A 23,555-nucleotide genomic window follows, 5' to 3' on the forward strand; every position below is an offset into this window, starting at 1 on the left:
GATTCTTCCAAATATTGAGCTGGAAGCTTTAGCTTCTTATAAAGTATTTCTGCTTATTTCGAATCTCGGTAATGGGCATGGAGCAACCTTTCGACTTTAGGAATCTATCCCTACATGTTGATTAGGGTCACAATGGTAACAAAGGCTCTATGAAATTAGATACCGATAGGAGGATGATAAAAATCATGGAGCTACAATGTGAGGACTTCCCATGCAAGGGACTTATGCATTACTCAGAGCTGCTTCCTATATGGAGTATGCTTTTGTTCAAGATTTTCTGATAATTATAGTACCCTCCCTAGTGGCATTGACTTCGAAGACTATTACAGGATGTAGCTCATCATTGCCTGCCATTAATGCTGGAATAGGAATTCATCTGAATTATATTCCTGATTCATTTGAGTAAGGATGAGTAAGATTTACATTGTTGTAAAGTACAATTGCATATTTGAATTTTTTTTAATTTGCTAAAAGAAAAGTTACACTTATCTTCAAGAGAACCAATCTGTATTTATTATATTGTCATTATTATTGCCATCAGTCTATTAGGAATGCCTTCATATTTAATTTTTGGTCCTTTGCTTTTGTAGATGGCCACAATGAGGCAGAATTTGGAATGTCATGGTGTGCTGGATTTGGAACATCCTTTTACAATTCTTACTTTGAGGTACACTTGTTTTACTTTTTCCCATTAACTCTGTAAAAAAATGGAAGGAAAAGAAATGCTTCTCACATAAATATCTAGAATGAATTAAAACAAATGCACAAAAATAATCAAATTACCCTTGATATAGGAGTCAAGACATAAATCTGTACAATAGAATGAATAACAGGAATAATTGCATACCTTGATATTAATAAAAATGAGATAAATTTGATTGTGACTGTACATGTTATTGCAATTTCCAATTTAATGAACAAGTTATATGCAAGATGGTGTATTTAAGATTTTGGTATTATGACTATGACAATAATATTGCTGTCTTCAATATTGTAACAAGAATAGTAATAATATTGAAGATCTTTCTTTTGCTGCAGGTATGGAGGATGAACATGTATTGATTTCAATGTCATCCCCTTTCTTTTGAATGATGCATATATAGTAAGGTAGTCACGATCAAGTGGCACCTTGATCGGACATGTCTTTTAGACATGTCCGACCAAGATGTCACTTGGTCGTGACTCTTCCAAATGTCAACCGATCCATTCGGTGTCTATGATAACTAATTGGTGCCATTGTAAATGATAACAGATCGATATAAACACACCCGATAATGAATCGGTATCAAAGCAAACAAGCCCGATAACTAATTCGGGTCAATTCTAATATAACCCGATTATATATCGATAATGTTTTGGACATGTATTTAATTGCAATTCGATAATGAAGAGGTTCGATATATAAATCATTCATATGAAATATATATCTGCATTACCGTCTTTCTTCATTTGATGTAAATAGATAGGTATATGGTTTTATCTGATCGATGCTACTTGAATCAACACTCCCTCTTAGCTAGGGAAGATAAAGCTACCATATCTATCATCTCATTTCTTATGATGGTCAGGATTCCTTATGAGGTTTCATAATCTTACTCTACATAGGATTATACCATTCAAATATGAAGTATCACCTAAACACGTGATACAAGGGGTTAGTCATATTGTAATGACATGATATCACCTAAGCACGTGATATCAGTATTGCCTACACACGCAATACTTAAGGATAATCATATGATAATAATTAAATTTTCAACATATCCAAGTTGTGATAAGTGCACTAGCATTCTATTTCAAATGTAATATCACAACACAATCATGGCACATCCATGACATACCAGAGATCCTATCACGATAACTGGTTTGAACATCATAAGATCGTCACCTTATGATGTTCCCATACAAGTGTACAATATTTGAGAAGTCGTCACTTCTTGAATATGAACACAGGGGGTTACACCCATAGAAGTCCTAACACGACAAAGAAGTTTACACATTAAACATCTTATTGATATGCAAGTATAGGTTACAAAACAGATTACCTTTCTATCATACCCAAACCTTTTCTGAAGTGATCAACCTTCACTCTGGAAAGGGGTTTGGTTAGAAGATCTGCAGTCTAGTCTCCTGTATTCACATACTCCAATTGGATCACATTTTTGTCTACCATATCTCGCACGTAATGGTATGGAATCTCAATATGCTTGGATCTATCATGGAACAGTGGATTCACTAAAAGTTTTATGCAGCTTTGATTGTTGCAATGGATAATAGAAGGTTTCATAGGATCACCAAACAATCCCACAAGTAACTTTCTAAGCCACATTGCTTCTCGAGAAGCCATGGAGGCCGCAATGTATTCGGCCTCGGTGGAACTTTGCGCTACAGAAGATTGCTTTCTGCTGATCCAGGATATCATGGCTGATCCCAAACTGAAGTAGCACCTAGAGGTGCTTTTCCTGTCAGTCACACTTCTAGCCCAATCTGAATCTTCGAATCCATGTAGATTAAGATCAACTTTCTCATACTTGAGACCAATATTTAAGGTGCCTTGTAAATATCTCATAATGTGTTTTACTGCAACCAGGTGTATCTCTTTTGGCTCACACATAAACTGACTCAAAGCATTCACTGCATAGCAGATATCTGGCCTTGTATTTACCAGGTACATAAGAGACCCAATCATCTGCCTATATAGAGTGGGGTCGGTAGAAGGTGATTCTGCTGCTGTTTCTTTAAGTTTATGAAGATTGGTTTCCATTGGAGCGGTCATGGATCTACATTTTAGCATTCCAAATCTCTTCAGGATGTCCAAAGTATACTTGCCTTGGTTTAGAACAATGTTATCAAAATTTTGCCATACTTCCAACCCTAGGAAATAATGAAGGAATCCCAAGTCCTTCATATCAAATTCTTTGGATAGATCTTTCTTGCATTGATCTATAAGGTGATCTTCTCCTGTGATTAATAAGTCATCAACATATAAAATCAATATTAGCATATAACCTTTGTTCTGTTTATAGTAGAGATTAGGATCTGCATCATTTTTAGAGAAGCCTAGTTTTGATAGATATGTGTCAATTCTTTCATACCAAGCCCTGGGAGCCTGTTTAAGTCCATATAGAGCTTTCTTGAGTGTACACACATGAGACTCTGCATGATGAATCTCAAACCCTTCAGGTTGCTCTAGGTATACTTCTTCAGAGATCTCTCCATTAAGAAAGTTGTCTTTACATCCATTTGATGTACCTTCCATCCCTTTGTTGTTGCAATGGCTAGCACAATCCTTACTAAGGTATATCTGGCTACGGGAGCAAATGTTTCTTCATAGTCTATTCCTTCCTTTTGAGAGAACCCTCTGGCTACAAATCTTGCCTTATGTTTTTCAATATTGCCATTTGCTGCATGTTTGATCTTAAAAAGCCATTTAGAAGAAACAACAAATTTCTTAGTTGGCCTAGGAACAATCTCCCATACATCATTTTTTCATTATGGATTGACACTCTTCAGACATAGCATCCTTCCATACTTGATGTTTAAGGGCATCAGTTACATTGTCAGGTTCATTTTTAGATAGATCATTTGTAAGAGCAACATAGCTAGTAATTTTATTAGGCTTTTTGCTTTCTCTGAAGGTTCATGAAGGAGCAGCAAACCTCTGAGCTTCTTCTACTAGTTTGGTGGCCCATAGTGGTCTTTTCTTGAGATTTCTAGGTGAGTGTTCATTATCATTATCAGTTTCATCTAGATTCTCCCTCTGAAACTCAGGAGCAGGATCTTCATCTAAGTTAGAAGTAGGGACATAGATTTCAGGTTCTATGGAGCTCTGAGCTCTTTTGAAGGCTAAGTCGTCCTCAAAGATTACATCCCTACTTAGTTCAATATTTCTTTGACCAGGTACATAGATTCTGTAGGCTTTGGAGGTTTCACTATATCCTACAAGCATTCCTCTTTTTTCAGAAGGCTCTAGTTTTAGTCTTTTTTCTTTAGGTACATGGATATAGACGGGACACCCAAATATCCTATGGTGGCTGATATTTGGCTTAATTTTAGTGAATACTTCCTCAGGAGTTTTATCTTCAAGATGGGAGTGTGGGCATCTGTTCTATATATATACAGCGGTGTTGGATGCTTCTGCCCAGAGATTTGTGTTAAGGTTTTGATCTAGAATCATGGCCTTGTCAGCTTCGACTATAGTCCTATTTTTCCTTTCAGCTACCCCATTTTGTTGGGGGTTATAAGGTATAGTAAGCTCCCTCTTAATCCCATTATCTCTACAAAATTCTTTAAACGAATCTAATGTGTATTCTCCCCCATTGTCAATTCTTAGGGTTTTAACTTTGTTTCTTGAGTAGTTATCAGTTAGTGATTTAAATTCTTTAAACCTAGAGAGGATCTCTTCTGATTCTTTACATTTCAGAAAGTAGATCCAAGTCTTCCTAGAGTAGTCATCAACAAATATTACATAATACAAGAATCCCCCTAGAGAGGGTACGGACATAGGTCCGCATACATCAGAATGAACTAACTCTAGAACTTTACTAGTTTTCCTAGTACTATTTTGGAATGTACCCTTGGTATTTTTACCTAGGGCACATCCTTTGCATGCCCCTGAATGATCTTGCTTTAACTTGGGTAGACCTGTGACAAGGTTTCCCATTGAAGATAAAGCCCTAAAATTCAGATGGCCTAATCTTCTATGCCAAACTTCATTTGCATTAGTGGCTTCATGGATTAGGGCTAGGTTGGGTTCTGTGCACAGCTCATACAAATAGCCCTGTCTCTGTCCAATGGTCTTTGCCTTCTTTATGGAAGAGTTCTTTGGCCAAGCCAATACTCTGTTGTCCATGAATGTCACTCTGTATCCGTTGTCTTCCAGTGCCGATATAGAGACTAGATTCCTTTTGATGTCGGGGACATATAGTACTCCTTCGAGCCGCAAGGATATGCCTGTCTTCAATTTGATTGTGCAGGTTCCCATTCCTCTGACTGGATGTGTGGAGTCATCTCCGATGGTTACTACCTCATCACTCTCCTCTATCATGGAGTCAAGTACTTCTCTAAACCCTGTGATGTGCCTGGATGAACCACTGTCAATCACCCATGAGTTGATCTTGTTAGAAGCTTGGCTTGTGAGTGCTGAGTAGAGTACATATTTTCCGGAGTCATCTTCCCCTTTAGTCTTTCCTTCTTTGGCAAATGTAGCATGTTGCTTGGTTCTTTCCGGGCACTTTGCAACATAGTGTCCGAACTGATCACATCTATAACATTGGATGTGAGATAAGTCCTTCTTTGAAGTGTTCCTGCCTTGACGACCTTTTCTCTTCCTAAACTGCCTTTTCTTGTTTTGCTTGGTAAAGTTAGTGTTTAGGACTTGTCGGTCTTCATCTATATTCTTATGTTTCATTCCTTTCTTATTCAGTCTAGATTCCTCTTGGAGACAGTCATCTCTTAGTCTTTCAAACTCAGGATATTTGTCCCTTGCACTGATGCCCTGGACAAATGTTTCCCATGCACTAGGTAACCCATCTAGAGCAATGAGTGTTAACTCTTTGCTCTAGATACCATATCCTAGGGTTGCTAGTTCATCTTTTAGAGTTGAGATCCTCATGAAGTAGGCATTTACTGTCTCTCCTTTGTTCATGGTTATATGATTGATTTCTTGCTTCAAGGCCAGAGTTCGACTTGCATTTGATATCTCAAATGTGTTCACAAGTGCTTTGAACATTTCAAAAGCCGTTTCATGTTTCTTTATAATGGGCATTATGTTATTTCTCACCCCATCAACAATAATCTTGATTGCTTTTTCATTTCCTTCTATCCATAATGCTTTGTCAGGTTCAGTCTCTGGTTCCGTAGATTCAGTCTTGATAAAATTTTCGACTTTGCTCTCCCTTAGAATCATCTTGATTCTGAACTTCCATGCAGAGAAATCATCACCCACACCAAGTCTATCTTCGAATCTCATAGCATTGGCCATTAGAGAAATAGGATGCTTGATATAAACTAGTTCTTAAATTTTCCACAAAATTGAATAGCCTCAGGTTCGATAACTTGGCTCTGATACCATGTAAATGTTATTGCAATTTCCAATTTAATGAACAAGTTATATGCAAGATGGTGTATTTAAGATTTTGGTATTATGACTATGACAATAATATTGTTGTCTTCAATATTGTAACAAGAATAGTAATAATATTGAAGATCTTTCTTTTGCTGCAGGTATAGAGGATGAACATGTATCGATTTCAATGTCATCCCCTTTCTTTTGAATGATGCATATATAGTAAGGTAGTCACGATCAAGTGGCACCTTGATCGGACATGTCTTTTAGAAATGTCCGACCAAGATGTCACTTGGTCGTGACTCTTCCAAATGTCAACCGATCCATTAGGTGTCTATGATAACTAATTGGTGCCATTGTAAATGATAACAGATCGATATAAACACACCCAATAATGAATCGGTATCAAAGCAAACAAGCCCGATAACTAATTCGGGTCAATTCTAATATAACCCGATTATATATCGATAATGTTTTGGACATGTATTTAATTGCAATTCGATAATGAAGAGGTTTGATATATAAATCATTCATATGAAATATATATCTGCATTACTGTCTTTCTTCATTTGATGTAAATAGATAGGTATACGGTTTTATCTAATCAATGCTACTTGAATCAACAGTGACAAGCGACTGCTACCTATAATTTGATGTTGGATTTGAGACAAATAAATAGGGAAAACTGTGACATGTGAGTTCTCTGATTATGTGCCAACTAGGATCACTTTCACATAGTGTAAGTGATCTTTGTGTCCGCAGATCTTATTGTTGACTCATGAAAATGACGTTTGACTATGGATTCAACCTTGATATTGGCAAATCTTCCATACCTACAAACACATATTTGCATTGCATGTCTAGCCTTGCAATAAAACTAGTGGTGCTGATCCTTTTGGAGCTTGCTTTGCAAGGATCTCCTTCATCAAGCCCCTAGATCTGATCTAATGGTTTTGACAAAGCTGGAAGACATTAAAAAGAAAGAAAGAAAGCTTATTTTATTGTCCATGATGCCGGTCAATCTATATATGGGTCTACAAATGGCTTATAGCAATATGGGACTACCCTGTACTCCTTGCAGGAGGCACCTAACTATGCTACAAATGAGGCATGCATACTGTTGACGTGGCTAAAGTCATATTACCAACTCTCTCCTATCAGCATAGAATAGAATGTTGAGTATCCTATCCTCCCTTGAATAAGGAAATCCCTAATGTTGTTTTAGATGATCAAAGGGGACAACCTCAAGGTTCCAAATGTCAGGTCTTGATTGTGGGATAGCTCAGTGATGATGTGTTTTGCTGGTAACACAAGGGGGCTTACGTTTACAACAACCTAGCCTACATCCAACGATGTTGCGATTCTCAAACTGCGGAAAAATAAAAGCAAAAGAGAAGGGTTTAGGAATCCTAGGTACAATAGTAGTAATGCTGGTGCAGCGGGTAGACAGATTTCCATAAACCAATTCTTGTTTCGCCAAAGACACCCTCACAACTCGACAAGAACAGTGCAAGCTCCAAAGGATGAATGGATTTTCAAACTATGGGGATTCATCCAGGCACCCAATTCTAGCGCAACCTGAGACAAATACCCACAATTGAACTAAGCACAGTTTTGGGTTTAGACTAACCAAACACGGTGACCTGTAATCAGCAGGCCTCCAATGGTATGAACCAAAATAAAAAACACCATACTTCAATGTTCATATATTGATTTCAACTACCATTACAACAATTTCTTACAACAGTCCTATTCTACTCCTAATCTGAAAACTGCATCTAACTATTCTAACCCCTAAAAATCTAACCTTTTACAAAAGAGAGGCATTTGCCTTTTATAGATTTTACAATTTTGAATCAAAGGGTAGGATTGATTGTATCCAATGGCTCTGAACTACCTTCTAGAAGCTTGGCAGCTTTAACCCATACCTAGTAACTTCCCAGTTGTCCTCCCAACCACCTTCTTAGCTATTGGCCATTGTTCTACATCAATTTGATCAATCAGATAGTTGGGAATAACTGACCTATGTACCCCCTTGTTTTAAATGCATTAAACGGGGCCCACAGGCAATCCTTTTACAATATATAAAAATTAAGTTTTTATAAACTGATTTTCTGGAATCCTCTGATGTGTGATTTCTGAGTGTGTATACTTCTGCAACATTTTGAGTGTAATCACCAGCCTTTAATCTCGAAACAACATTGCTTTGATATTTTTGCATTGTGGTTGTATCCTTCATCTCGTTGAATTGATGCTCACCATGGTTGTGTTTCACCTTCACTTTCCATCTTGATCGCGATTGCACCTTCAATCTACACTTTAGGTTTCCTCCCAATTCCTTGCAGCGGCATCGATCTGTTAGGAAAATTAATGTTTACATTATATTTGAGGTGTTAGTAATTATGTAAATGTGGAAAGGTAATTACTATTGTAATAGTGATGTTGTTAATAAACATCTCACTAATATGTTTGGATGGTTAGTCGTATATATTGTTGAAATAACAATATATCATTGAAATAACAATATATCACAATAGTTAGTGGTTTTTTTGTAATACTCGTGAATGACATTCTGGAATATTTGTTATAACACCTCCCTATTAAATAGGAGGTTGTTTGGCTATGTAAGTGGCTATATATTAGCCATGTATTGAGTGTTGAAAAAATAGCACGAATTGTTTTTGAATAAAATCTTTGTAGCTTCTCTATGTCCATAATCTGATATGGTATCAGAGCTAATAAGATTTTGTGCCTAAGATTTAGTGATAATGGCCGGAAGATTGAAAATTATTACTGAGTTATGAGTTGTTGCTGCTTAAGGTCTTTCTCCAGTGAATATTTCGAGCCTTTGCTTCGTATTTCTTACTGGTTGAAATCAGTGATGCAAACGTTGCGTGAGCATTCCTGGAAATGATACAGGCTGGTCACATTTCATTTCGAGGACTCCTTGTTTTTTGGTCTCAATGTTATCTCGGCTTTCACCATAAGTTTGGGGCCCATTTCTACTTTGCCCTATCGTGGAGAGCATCCAACTCACATATGCTCGATTTGCATCCACGATAATAGTAATGTATGTCTGGGGCATCATCTTTCGCAGAGACACTCTATTGATCCGATTTGGTGAAATAGCTTTTGATGGGTACAACGCATTGATTGAGGTGCATTCTTCTATATTGTTGGCTCTTCTTCTCTATCAGTAAAGGCGACTAGAAGGGCATCATTACGCTGACTTGATTTGAAGAACAGAGAGCCCACACTCCTGACTTGGAGTGATCTGGGAGCAGTCCATTTGTTCTATCTGTCTCTTCATTTGTGCAGCAGAGGAGGCCTATCTCACATTCTTGTGAATTGCTGACTAGAGCTGGTCGAATGTTTTCATTCCAATCTGTGTGTGAGCTCCCTATATGTATATACTTCGGTATGGCACCTTAGTGCTTGTGATTTAGTCACATTCACGCTGATGAGTGATTGTTTTCAAAGAGCACCGACTCATTAACTCCTCTTTGATCAATGATATTCTTTTCAGGATTGTCAATATCTACGTTGTATACTACAAATGCTGAGGTAATTGTTGTGACACATCGAATAGGGCAGAGTCCACCTGGTTGAGTAGAGTCAATTTATTTTATTTAGTTTAGTCTTTTTAGAAGTCTTCATTTATAGATTTTGTCTTAGTAGTTCTCATAAAGATAGTGTCATAGTTTAAAAATTAAAAAAAAAAATATATTGTTTATTGTTAAAACAAGTCAAAGTTATATTATTTCAAAGATAGGGTCTATTTTTACAAGCCACTAGTGGTTTTGTCATTTGTCAAAAATTTTAAAAATGTGTCAAAAATAATTATAGTAATTGGATGCTTTCTTGCTTGTACGCGACATCCATTTTGTGGGGGGACTATTTCTAAAATTGAACTTCAGAGTCAAATTTGCTAAGTAGCTAGCAAATCATTGGAGGATGGAGGCACAAGAGGTTGGAGGACATTTAGCGACCTCTTGTCAGTCACCAACGACGGGGTCGTGCATCAGGCATGGTGACGTTTTTTCAATTGCAAATGGTGTGATGTGTGCTTCGGTTTTTTGGTTTTCTACTTTACGTAGTGCATTAGATGCTAGAAGGGAAATTGTATAAGAAAGCAGCTAATGTCTGTGATCCTTTGACTATCATACTTCATCAAAAGATGATCGACTAGTGAATACGATCACTGGCAATTATGATCATGTGCAGCAAGATCTAGACATTGGTATGCAGTTTTATGTGATTTGTTTTCTTTTTAGTGCTCCTGTGTGGTGTGAATAAGTGGAAATTTCACATCGTGGGGGGGACATAACATCAATATTCCATTTCCATTTTGAGCTGAATCGGCTAAAGTCAAGGGCAACTTCTAGTGGTAGTGGCAGTTGCTTATGTTGTTCAAGATTAGGTGGCAGTGGTCGACAACGGTGACTTCAATTGAGAACAACATTTGGTTCTCATAGATCTAATGTGAAATCATTCCATGTTTTGTTTTGTGTGAGTTGAATTTCCTATATTTTCCCCTGGTGTTGGAGAAATATAAGAACCAGAGTAAGTCAGTTCATGGATCTTGAAAGGGTTTGTGGGAGGATCCAGAAAACCACACGAGGTGAACAGATGAGTGGAGGTTCATGTTCATGTCAAGGTTTGTGGTAAGCCTATTTAAAACAATGGGAGGAGAGAGCCTTGCTTTTGGATCAAGGTCATAAGTCACATAGTTAGACATGCCACAAGGGTGAGCGAACTGCAAAAGTGTGTGAATGTTTTTCTACTATGTAAACATTAAAGGGGGAATGTTAGGAAAATTAATGTTTACATTATATTTGAGGTGTTAGTAATTATGTAAATGTGGAAAGGTAATTACTATTGTAATAGTGATGTTGTTAATAAGCATCTCACTAATATATGTTTGGATGGTTAGTCGTATATATTGTTGAAATAACAATATATCACAATAGTTAGTGGTTAATGTGTTATACCCGTGAATGATATTCCGGAATATTTGTTATAAGTTAGTTATAACACATCCCTATTAAATAGGAGGTTGTTTGGCTATGTAAGTGGCTATATATTAGCCATGTATTGAGTGTTGAAAAAATAGCACGAATTGTTTCTAAATAAAATCTTTGTAGCTTCTCTATGTCCATAATCTGATATGATTTGCACAAGCGAGTTCAACCTAAATTAATCACCTCGAAAAATTTAAGTAAATTTAACAAATAAGTGTCGTCAAGGCAACGTCGGGCTTTGTTTCGATGAATAAGAGGGGAAAATAAAAGATGTTCTCTTTTTAAACAATTTGAATCCCCTTTTCCTCATTTCACTTTTTTTATTTAAAATCGCACCACTTAAAGGGAAAAGTTAGGCTTTGAGAGCAAAAGTGTCGAAAGACACTTAGCAACTTTTTAAATGCCCTTTAGCCCTTTGGCCCTTTGCTAGAAAAAACTCGGCTTTGCAAGCAAGAAATGCGAATTCGACTTGAAAAGCGTCCCCTATAATTTTAGCTTTTCACCCCCCTAGGGAGAAACTCGGCTTTGCTAAGAAGAATGTGAAAAGACACTTAGCAAAAAAAACTTTAAATGCCCCCTTTATTTGCCACTAAACCTTTAAGGGAGAAACTCGGCTTTGCTAAGAAGAATGTGAACAGAAACTTGGCAAAAAAAACTTTAAATGCCCCCTTTATTTGCCACTTAACCTTTAAGGGAGAAACTCTATTTTGCATAGGGGAATGTGAGAATCACGATCTTGCACACAGAGGAGAAAGGCGAAACTTTATGCACTTTGGCTCCTGCGATTTTGATGGGGCTTACTTTGGGGTTTCACAGAGGATGCAAGCAATGGCGACAAAAAACAATTTTAACAAAATGCCCGAACTTATAACTTTGATTTTTTGGCTTCTGTCACTAGGCAATTTCGGTGTTTGGCAGGGAAAACGATGGCATACTTATCTTTAAGCGACCACTACCCACAGCACAAGTCAAGATTTTGACGGGTTTTAGCAGATGCGATCTCGGGGGGGCTTCTTCGATGATTACAAAGGGCTTCGTTTCAAAACACACAAACCTCAATACTTTGCTTTGACCCACTAATATTAAACATGGCCTCTGCTTGGGATATTTTTGGTGATTTTGGATGCGATGGCGACTTATGATTTTGCCATCCTTCATGTCTGTGATTCACGATTTCGAGCCTATTTTTGAGCTTAGACCATATTCGGCATATTATCGGCGATTATAGGGGGGGATTTATCGGGCCTTTACAGGCGTCTGAGAGAAAACAACTTCATTTATTGTGAGCAAATGCCGAAATCCTACCCTCCGTTCTTGTTTCGCACTTCCCTTTCATGGGGATTTTTTGGTGATTTGGAGGGCGAATGAAAGAAAGGGAATAATTTCCTTTAAATGATATACCTGCGTTTTGGTATTTGCTTCAACTTCTCACTATGTGGCTTGCTTCTCTCGTCGGGTTTTATTTCGGCCCTTGAAGGCATGGGGAAAGGTGACTTCATATTTCTTACGAGCAAATGCCCAAACAGTTGTTCCTTTCTACTTGTTTCGAATCCTTTAGGCATTCTCTTATACTTAGGGCAAATTACAAAAAAACAAGGGGTCCATGTTGAAAAAAAAAGGGTGTGTGTGAGCACAACACATACCTTACCCCCTGTGGGATTTGAACTTGTGAGCTCTCTTTCAAGAGCACAACTTCTCCACCACTAGGCCAACTCAGGTTGTATAGGCCTGGAAATGTGTGAAACTTGATACTTGAACAATGTGTGAAAAGAGTGATGCAATGACCTAGTGCAAGAGCTAGGGGTTTGGAATTTGATGACAAAGAGACAATGCAATTGGAATAGCTAATGAAGAGTGGTGTTGTGATGGGAAAGAGTGGTTCTTAGAGGCATGATGCTAGAAATGAGTGGTTCTGAATGGTAAGGAATGATAAGTGATGCTAAGTAATAGATGGATAATGACTTAGACATGATGTATTGTTAAGTTTTATGCATGACCTAGGAATACTATTCAAAAGTTTTGGTGTAAGAGTCAGCACATAATGCTAGTTAAAATTGAGTTAGTTTGGGCTTGGTTTGAACTTTAAATTTTGATCAAAGGGTCAAATCCATGCTGCAGAACTAATGTGGTTCATTTCGTGTGGATATTATCTAGGAATGAAAATTGATAAACTGAGAATGGGAAATTAGAGTTAGTGGTAGTGTCAAATCAGTCAAGACCATGTGCTAGGAATTGTTGATGTAGGAAATTGTACTGCTACTCTTTTGGTTAACACAAAATAGAATGCTAAGTATCCTATCCTCTCTTGAATAAGGAAATCCCTGATGTTGTTCAAAATGATCAAAGGGGGCAACCTCAAGGTTCCAATTGTCAAGTCTTGATGGCTTAGGATAACTCAGCGATTGATGTGTTTTGCTGGTAAACACAAGGAGACTTACAAATGCAACAAGTTAGCCTGCATCTAACGATGCCTTGGAATCTCAAGCTGGGAAACTAAATGCAAAGAGATAGGGTTTAGAAAACCTAAGGACAATGATAGTAATGATTGATGTTGCGGGTAGACAGATTTCACATACACTAACCCCTTCTTAGCCAGAGATATACTCACAGCTCCACAATGATAGTGCAAGCTCCAAGGGAATGAAAGATTTTCAGACTGTAGATACTCATTCAGGCACCCAATTTTGGCGCAGCTTGGGATAAACACCTACAATTGAACTAAAAACAATTTTGGGTTCAGACTAACCATACACAGAGACTTGCAATCAATAAGCCCCCAATGGTATGAACTTGAACTCAAATCAGATACCCTCACATTTCACCATCAAAATCACTGAACATTAACTAGCTAATCTGATGAAAAGAAACCATGCAAATAGAAGGGAACAAAATGACAAACACCATACTTCAATGTTTATTGATTTGTTCCAACTGTCATTACAACAATCTTTGTCCAACAGTCCTATTCTACTCCTAATCTGCTAACTGCTAAAACATCTAGCTATCTAAACTTTCTAACCACTAAAATCGAACCCTTAATAAAAGAGAGGCACTGGCCTTTTATAGATTTTTACAATTTGAATCAGTGGCTAGGATTGAAGCCATCCAATGGCTGTGATTTGTTTTCTAGAAAATCTGACAACTTTAGCCCATGCCTAGTAACTTCCCAACCGCCACTTTCAACCACTTTCTTAGCTACCTACAACTGTTTTACATCAATTTTAGCTAGATGACAAGAATTCTCTGGGCTCAAGGCAAATCAGATAGTTGGGCAATAACTAACCTGTGTACCCCTTGTTTTGCATTAAACGGGATCCATAGGTAGTCATTTATAATAAATCCCTATTCGCTTTTACAACTTTATTTTCTACTATTCCGAGTTGTGCATAACTATTGCTGGATAATTTTGCAACATTTTGAATGTCGGCCATTGTCCTCCAAAGACTAGAAAAATGGCATCAATTTGGCCCTGACTCTGCGACGCAACACATTCCTCACAGGCAATGCTCTGTGATCATAACTTTGATCTTGCATGCTACGATCACACCTTTATCTATGTGTTGGGTCCTCTCGATCCTCACAATGCCATTCATCCCGCATAGACAAGCAATTGAAGGATTAATCAATCATGTATTTAATTACTTTGCTCTTTTAAATGTTTGCCTTCCTCATGCTTTGGTTTAAAGTTCAACCTGGTTGTACCTATTTCGAAGCTAGGGCAGCCTTTTAGCGATGTAAATGAAACACACTAACACAAAGTTAGGAATCTTCTCGGCAAAGTGGAGGTGTTAAAAGAAAAGAATGCTTCGTTTTGAAAATATGTGAATCAACTTTACCTTGTTCGCCCAACCTAAATTCGGCAAATAGCTCGGGTATCTTGGTGCTTTCATTGAGATCAATAAGATCAAAAGCCAACTGATTGCTTTAAAAAAAAGAAAAAAACTTGAACCTTCCCTTGTTTTGACCTCTCAGACACTTTTAGTTCGGCTTTTTTATCGATGTATGAAGGCTCGATAGCAAGACGATGTCTATATTTTATATGGGCAAATGCCCTAACTTTATATTTTGCTTTGGCTCCTTTTTTTATCATCTCATACTTTACAGGGCCGCATTTTGGTATTATCTTCAGTGTCTAAGAGGGGCGAGAAAAGAATGCCTCCTTCGAACTTAAGTTGTCATCTCTTTCATTATTTTTGTCAACACCAAAGTACTTTTAAATTTTCGGTATTGTGAAGGCAACCTATGTGGGGCGACTTTGTACGAACTTTATTGAACCAACTTCTTAAAAGGACCCTACAAGCTTCACTTAATAATCACCCCTTTCAGCTTTGGTGAATATTTGGTGATAGAAAAGAGAAATGAAACATTTTATGTTCGAACCCCCGCCTTTTCCCACATTGGCTACTTTTGGTGACTTTGAAGACAAATTTGAAATGCGCCTTGACTTAAATCGATCCACGCTTCCTATCTTGGCCCAACTTCAGCTTTTTGGAGCAAAAAATGCAAAACGGGCGCCTTAGGTTTGAAACATACGAACTTTATTAAACCCCCCTCATGCGTTTAACTTAACGCCCAGCCACATAAAGGAAAAGTTCGGTGAATAGAGGTGAAAGTGCAAAAGAAAGCATTTCACTTTTAAAAAAACATAATGACTTCACTAAATTTGACGCCCATCTCACATTTCTACATGTTTTCTAGTAGGCTCAGGGATTCTCGGCGAATTGGAGGGGAATAAGAAATCATTTTGGTATTTGAACATATTCAAATCCCTTCATTCAAAGCATACAAAGTTGTTTTAATTCCACCTTCCTTGGCTTCTAAGACTTGCTTGAACTCTATGCTTTGGGGAAAAAAATTTGGCATATGATGGCAAGGATAACAAAGTTGTGAAAGTATTTGCATTTCTGAACATACGGTTCCTCCTTTGTCTGTAGCTTAATTTGTGCATTGCCATTGTGGGGACATCCTTAGGTGTCTTGCCTCTGAGTACTTTACCTGGACTTAATCTCTCTCTACTCTGGACTTCGACAACAAATTTTGAAACCTTAGCCTGAATAATGTTTCTCAAGTTTTGCGGCACCTTGGGGTCATACTCTCTCCTCCTCCTGCTTCCCACTTTGCCAACCTAACAAAATCCTACTCATGGCTTCGACGAGGTGAACAACCAAAGAGGGTACCTGTCGACGACGGGGAGTATGTGCAAGGCACAACAAGACCATGTAATGAGGACACCCCATACAAAGTGATGAAAACAAAGGGTAATAAGTGAAGGGTATGCCCTTTTCACCCTTTTTAAAGAAAAGAAAGATTATACAATTCAATTTAATATGAAAAATAATGTCACTGCATGATTTAGTTTGAGTACTTAAGGAATATGGATCAATCTTTGCTAGTATAATTGCTTTTACTTTGTTGTATCAATATTAAGTTGTATGACATGTTTCATCAATACCTGACAGCTAAACTATATTCTTTTTGCACTTTTTAGTGGATTAAATTTATATCATCTCAATTCATTTATAGATGTTGTTATCTGATTCTGTATGAACAGATGTTGAAGTTTCGAATGACATATCCTAATTTCAAGATAATTGTGTCATCTACAAGGGTTCTATTATTGCTTGCCATGTTGTTTATGCTTAAGAGGCATTATATGCAATGATCTCTTTAAAGATTCCTACTAGTGTTAGTTATGCCAAGAAATAATTGTTAGCTAAATAAAGAAGGCCCAGATTTTAAGAGAAACACCCAAATCTGAAAAGAAGTGAAGATCTCAAATACCTGCTGAAAGCTCAACGAATCATTAGGAAATCTGTTTTTGATAAGTCAATGGTAGCAAAAATCATTTGGGGAAAAAATTGGCAAACCAAAAGTATAAGTTTTTAAAAAAAATCGAGGAAAAATCGGATTTAGAAAAACATAAAAAATTGTAGAAAAAGAGAAACTTTTTTTTTAATCTGGGTCATTTCCATAGCATAGAGATATAAAGAGCAAATAAAATAGAGTTTAACCCATGAATTGTAGAAAGTGACTTTTTGTTGTTTATATTCATATTGCTGATTATATAGGCAAATATTCAGTTAAATTTTTAAGAGGGCAGTCACCAAAAAGTTGTCTAAGTCTGAGATCAAATATTAGCTAAGTCTATGAGTATGAAGTAACTAAGATCAGAAGTTAACAAACAAATAGTAAAAGTGGAAGCCATTTTGAAGTGATCCAAGAATTTCATTGTGATTGAGGCAAGGAGTTTTGTATGGTTAAGTCAATATTTTAGAAAGCTTATCAAATCATATTCCACAATTGCAATGCTTTATATCATAGCAACAAAAATCTTTTGGGGAAAAAATGGGCAAATCAAAAGTATAAGATTTTTTGAAAAAATGGGTAAAAAAAATGGATTTTAAAAAATCGTAAAAAATTGTAGAAAAATAGACACAAACTACTTTTTAAGATTAGCCAAGTCTATGAAGTAGTTGAGATCAAAATTTATTAGACAAAGATCCAGCTATTGTTAGGAATTTTGTAAAAGTGAAAGCCATTTTTGTCATGTCCCCTTTCTAGAGTGGACATCAGAGGCAGAGGAGTTGGCCTATCATTGGAGTCTCGTAGGCTAGCAGAGGTTGATTGGGACTCATTCAGTGCATATAGTGATTGGATTTTGGCTTTACAGGCAGTTTGGAGCCAGTTTGGAGCAGTTCCTTGATTTTAGGAAGCAGTTCCTACATTTTAGGAGGCAGTTCCTACTTTTTAGGAGGTTGTGACAGTGTCCAGGGTTGGGGTTCCATGAGACCATTCCTTGGTTTCAGTTTCAGGAGATTTGGGTGTGTTTCCTAGTTTCTAGGAGCATCCCTAGATTTTAGGGATGAGACTGCCAGTTGATCCATGATTTCCGACATCAGTCACAGACAGGTGACAAGTTTCGTTTCAGGATTTTGGAGTCATTGAGCCTTCTACAGCTATTTGGGATATATTTTTAATATATTTAAATATATCCTAAGTTAGCGTTTAATTAATTAAATAAAGCTATGTTTATAGCCATTTTGGAGTAATAAGGGGTTTTTGGCCTCATCTGGATGCATATCCCTTGGTGTAATAGCTCGTTGAAAAGGTCTTGGACTTTTCTAAATATTTCTCTTTTGACTCGGATCCTTTCGATGAACGGATTTCTTTATATTTGAAAAAAGGTCGTTTTCTATGCACTTGGCAACTTAAAATGAGAAATATAACATTTTAACCCTAAACGCCCCATTGAGTCACTTTTAGGGTTCGAGCTAAGTGGGAAGGTGTTATAAGGAAGTTGAGACCTAATTCTTGCTATCTTTTGCACATTTTCATCTTTGATTGAAGTGATCCAAGACTTTCATTGTGATTGAGGCAAGGAGTTTTCTAGGGGTAGTTCAATATTTGAGAAAGCTTATCAAATCATATTCCACAGTTGCAAAGCTTTATATTCCCTGATGGCAATTGGTAAGTCTTTTATATGGGGTAGGATTCAACAAAAGGCTTTTTTTTTAGCTGAAGTAAAAGATTAGCAAGCGACTGGTTTTGGCAATACCCAGCTTGCAACTACTATTTTAGGTAGAGGCAAATTTTAATGATTGTGTTTTGGAGGCTCTTTTATTACAACTATGTAAGCTTGTTTGTTGTCATATATATATATATATATATATATATATATATATCTTCGGGCTTTTAGTGGTGTGGTAGAAACACTCCATTGGTGAAGCAGCCACCAAAGTTCAAACCCCTGTTGGGCCATTGAGCTTGCGGGCTTTCTACCTTTGTTGGGTTGTTGAGGTCATGGGTTTGAACAAATGAAGTGTGGGGAATGATGAACTCCCCAAAAATGGACAAAATAATAAACTTTTTCAACGTTGATTTTGTCTTGGATCAACCCTATTTCTAAGCAATTCAGTAATTTCACAAGTTTTTCAAGGGTTTTGCAATTTTTTACAATGATTTTTTTTCACTTTTTTTGCCATTTTTTGGGGGTTTTAACATGATTTTAATGTGATTTAAATGCGAAAAATTATTGAAAATTTGGTCAACGATTTTTCTGGGGAATAAATCGGCTAGCTTCAAGATTCAGGATTAATCGAGTATAGTCGCGATTTTTTGCAGATTATTGCTTTTATGAATGTATCATAATGAGAAAATTGTGAGAGGTAACACAAATATTTATTAATGTTAAAATCATAGATTGAAAAAAAATTCAAACTTTGTTTAACAAAAATTTATTAAGGCTAGAAGCATAGATTGACCAAAATAAATTCTGCTATATCTGACTGTTGCCAGAATCGATGCAGTAGACTAGTCAGAAACATATGCGCTAGAAAGTTCAGGAAAGTAAGACAATATAAAGCAAAACGCTCAATATCAGTTATATGGCATGAGACCTATATCACTAGCCTTTTCTTAATAAAACTGGATTAAATCCATAACCTATTACTGTTGATGGAACTCAAACCCTAGCCAACCTCACATGTAGCCCAATCAACCCTAATTATCTCAGGGTTATCTGATGAGAATCACTCTCATATTTTTCTCCTCTCTTGTCTATAACATTATCTTTGTACTTATCTTTCCCTTCCATTTGGCCTATTTCATTGGAGACTTCTCTGATTGCATGTAAACTAGACTGAATTAGTTGTCTGCATGCTCAGTGCTAGTACTTAACATGTGCTTGATTTTATTTAGCGAATATACAAACATCTTTCAAACCACTTTATTCTTGGTCTGCAAGTAATGGAATGGAAATAGTTGATAGATTATGAAAACATCTCATTCAGATGCCATTCCTGTCATGAATATGTCCTTCCTCTCCGTGATCACCTAAGACAACAGAAGGTCTGCAAAATCCCTAGGTCAGTGATTCTAATCCAAGAAAGGTAGTTAATCAGAAGAAAAATAAAAAAAGATGTATAAAAGGAGAAACAAAATTAGCCCTCTAAAATATACACATCAAAACTCAGGGCAAGAAAACTTGGGGGCACAGAAATGACAGAAGGAAATCAGCCCCTGGAAACAAAGTGCAGTTTAGATCAATAGTTGATACTCCAAATCATAGAATCAGATATCTTTAAAATATTGCCTTGTATCCTGATATCTTTTTTCTGGGCAGGGTTTATGACATTTTCCTGAGAATATTGCAAGTTTTTCAAATATCGTTGACCATGACTTTGATCAAAATTTGCACCAATATGTCACTGGTAATATCGTGATAATTCTTTTTCTTTTCTAGATAAGCCTCAGACCTGCAAATTTTTTTATCATTATTCTCTGAGAATTTTATAAATGGCCTATGCACCTTAATAAAGGCAATATTATAAGAAATATTGCTTATCTTAATGATTAATATAAAGCATTGTTATTAAGGCGGGGCATTGCAGTCCTGAAATGCTAGGCTGGATTCTTGCCCCTGCTGTAAACTTGAGGTATTCGAAGAGGTTGTGCAGACTGTTGTTGTCAATTTTAACATTATAGGTACCATTTCGTGCATGGATTAGTCTTTTGAACTCGATGGTTAAGGAGAAATGGTAGGATTAACAGGACTTAACTACCTTAGTTGTGTTTTTTTGCATGAAGGGTTCATTATCATTGTGTTTTATTTACATTGTTAGAGATTTATATTACAATTATCTGTAATTATTGATCTCAAAATTAATCAGAAAAATTCATATTTAAAATTCATGGTGTATACTCTTGTTTACTTTCACTCTCTCACTCATGATGCAATTAGGATGTTTTCAAATGTAAAATACATAAGTTATTTCTTTTTTTATTTGTTTTGTTTTTTTGCATTTTTTGGGCTCCTGATATTTTCCCTTTTTTCCCAATAATATCCCAATAAACTGAAAATATCTTTATCTTTTAGTATGTGGAGAAATTCCTGAGAAAGATATTTGCTTCTTGTTGAGACATGGACCAGCTAGGACTCGAACCTAGGACCTTCCATACGCTGCTGGAGTGCTCTACCACTGAGCTACTGGCCCCTCTTGGACCAGTCCATTGTCGGTCCGGGTGTGGCTTATTTCCAACACCAACACCCCCCCTTAAGCCACACCTCTCGTGTGCTCGGGGCTCCTAGCCTGGACCTGGCTCTGATACCATGTTGAGACATGGACCAGCTAGGACTCAAACCTAGGACCTTCCATACACTGCTGGAATGCTCTACCACTGAGATACTGGCCCCTCTTGGACCAGTCCATCGTCGGTCCGGGTGTGGCTTATTTCCAACACCAACACTTCTATGCTCGCAATCATATATAGGCTGAAGAACATACAAGCAAAAGCAAAGGGATGGCAGCCCAACATCTTTATTGTGCGCTGCTGTTAGATAAGGCTTTAAAAATGAATTTGTTAATAGATCCTGTTGAAACTCTCTCTATTCTGGAATCCAGTTTGCTGCCAAAAAGCAACAAGAGCCTGTGACCGGTAAAATCAAACTTGTCACTACTGTGCATAGATGGGAGATTATGTGTCACACATGCTGCCACTATGTGTCTGGCGAGTGGGCAAGTCACTTGTGCTTGCATGGAGATAACTAATTAAGCTGGGGAGCAACTACTGGATTGGCCTATTCCCAAGGGGGAAGAGTCCTGTGGGTGGCAGCAGGCTCCAAGCGTGGAGTGGGAGTTGGAACTATTAGAGTTTCTAGATGTTGTTTTGTGAATTTTTGAAGAGGATTTGTTGTGATTCTAATGCACCCTGGTGCATCATTGGCTCTAATTTTGTTGAGTTCATTTGTTGCGAAGAGATGGAAGGCATTGAGCCTTCGCTCCTGTAATTCTATTAATTCTTCTAAGAGCTCGAATTGATATCTTCTAAACTTGCTGGAAGGAGTTGGAACTATTGGAGTTGCTGGATGTTGTTTTGTGAATTGTTGAAGAAGACTTGTGATTCTAATGTGGCCAGGTGCATCATTGGCTCTAACTTTGTTGAGTTTATCGGTTGCAAAGAGATGGAAGTTGTTGAGCCTTCACTCCTCTAATTTTATTAATTCTTCTAAGAGCATGAATTCTCTTGCATAGATATCTTCCCTTGCACTTTTTCATTCATAAGCTTGCTCCATTTCCCTTAAGATTTCTGCTTGTTATTAGGTTTGCTCTTCAGTATGAGTTTAATAAATTAGTTGGTTTTCTTGATTTTCACTTAATGGCCTCAATTCAATCTTCCTTGATTCTAGGACACTTCAGGCTTGAGATGCTGAGTGAGAAGGAAAATCAAGAGAGTTGTTTCAATGTTTTTGTTTGGTTTTGATTGATCGATGCATTTGCTTCAAAACATTTTGAATCGATCAGTATTCATTGGGTGCCTTGTAATGCTACCATGTAATGCCCCCTAATTGGGAACACTGGGAGAGCAAACAATTTTTTTTTTGTATTTTTCAGATATCAACAACTGAAAACAAAATGCAATAACTAAATCCTAAGGAAAATCAGTCAATTGATTTTCAGAACCTTACATCTGCTAACAATAATTGACAAATAAATCCCAACAAATATAAGTTTCAGATCTGCATTAAACATTAAATCAACAATCAGATTTGGTTGACTTGAATAATCAATTCTTGAGGGAAAATACGTCCTTGACAATCCTCAAATAATTAGAGTTTATAAACCCTAGGAATTTCAATCAAAAGACAATATCAGATCTGATTTAGCAATGAATTAACTGATTGTTAGCAGCAACAAATGTTAAATCAGTAATTATTGAAAAGAAAATGTTAAATCAGCAATTAGGAAACCTAAACATGCCACTAACTAGATATTCCACTTCAACGAAAAATTTGATAAATTAATTCAAGCAAGTTATAATCAGCTATATGAGGCACAAAACAGTGGCAATCAATTATGAATATTCAGCCAACTTAGAAGTAGTTGTAGAGCTTGTATGACAATTCCAAAAATTGTGGCAATATTGCTAACTGTTGCCAAAATGTTGCAAGACGATGTACATGGTTAGAAACAGCAATAAATCAATAATAAATGGCTGTGATGATGCTGATAAGAGCTAGAACAGCCTGGAAAACCCAGGCACAGAAGTACGGCTGCTGGAAGAGGGGTACGGAAGCAGCTTGGATGCTGTATAGCTGGAGTTGGAGGGTTGGTAGTGATGTAACAGTAAAACTAGGCATCACACTAAACCCATGAAGTGCAGCTAAAATGAGATGGAAATCTTGAAGAATAGGCTGATATTTTACCAAAATTCTGCCAAAATGCTGATTTGCTGATGTAGGACATAATTTGTTTGCCAAATAAGACAAAGGATTAGGATTTCCCTTGGTGATGTGGATTTGATTGAGGTGGAGAAAGTGGAACTCTTGAAATAAGGGAGATGGAATGGCCTTCATCCAATGAATCCAAGGCTGTTCAAGAATCATGTTGTAACTAGTTTCTTTGTCTCTAATAAAGAACTCTATAGGCAGGTTTTTAGGATCAACAACAATAGGGAGATTAACCATTCTA

At 37.0% G+C, this 23,555-nt stretch overlaps 1 protein-coding gene across 2 annotated transcripts in view; it reads left to right on the forward strand.

The window, feature by feature from the left end:
* LOC131065062 (protein-ribulosamine 3-kinase, chloroplastic) overlaps positions 1-23,555 on the forward strand; it is a 206,644-nt gene that overhangs the window by 180,450 nt on the left and 2,639 nt on the right. Inside the window, exons 8-9 of one of the 2 annotated variants that reach the window (XM_057999462.2) lie at positions 591-667; positions 20,572-20,624. In XM_057999462.2, the coding sequence (XP_057855445.1) occupies positions 591-667; positions 20,572-20,624 (130 nt within the window). The remainder of the gene's footprint in view (positions 1-590; positions 668-20,571; positions 20,625-23,555) is intronic. The other variant, XM_057999461.2, reaches the window with a different exon arrangement.

The sequence above is a fragment of the Cryptomeria japonica genome, chromosome 11 (genome assembly GCF_030272615.1).
Source record: "Cryptomeria japonica chromosome 11, Sugi_1.0, whole genome shotgun sequence".
Taxonomy (NCBI): Eukaryota; Viridiplantae; Streptophyta; class Pinopsida; order Cupressales; family Cupressaceae; genus Cryptomeria; species Cryptomeria japonica.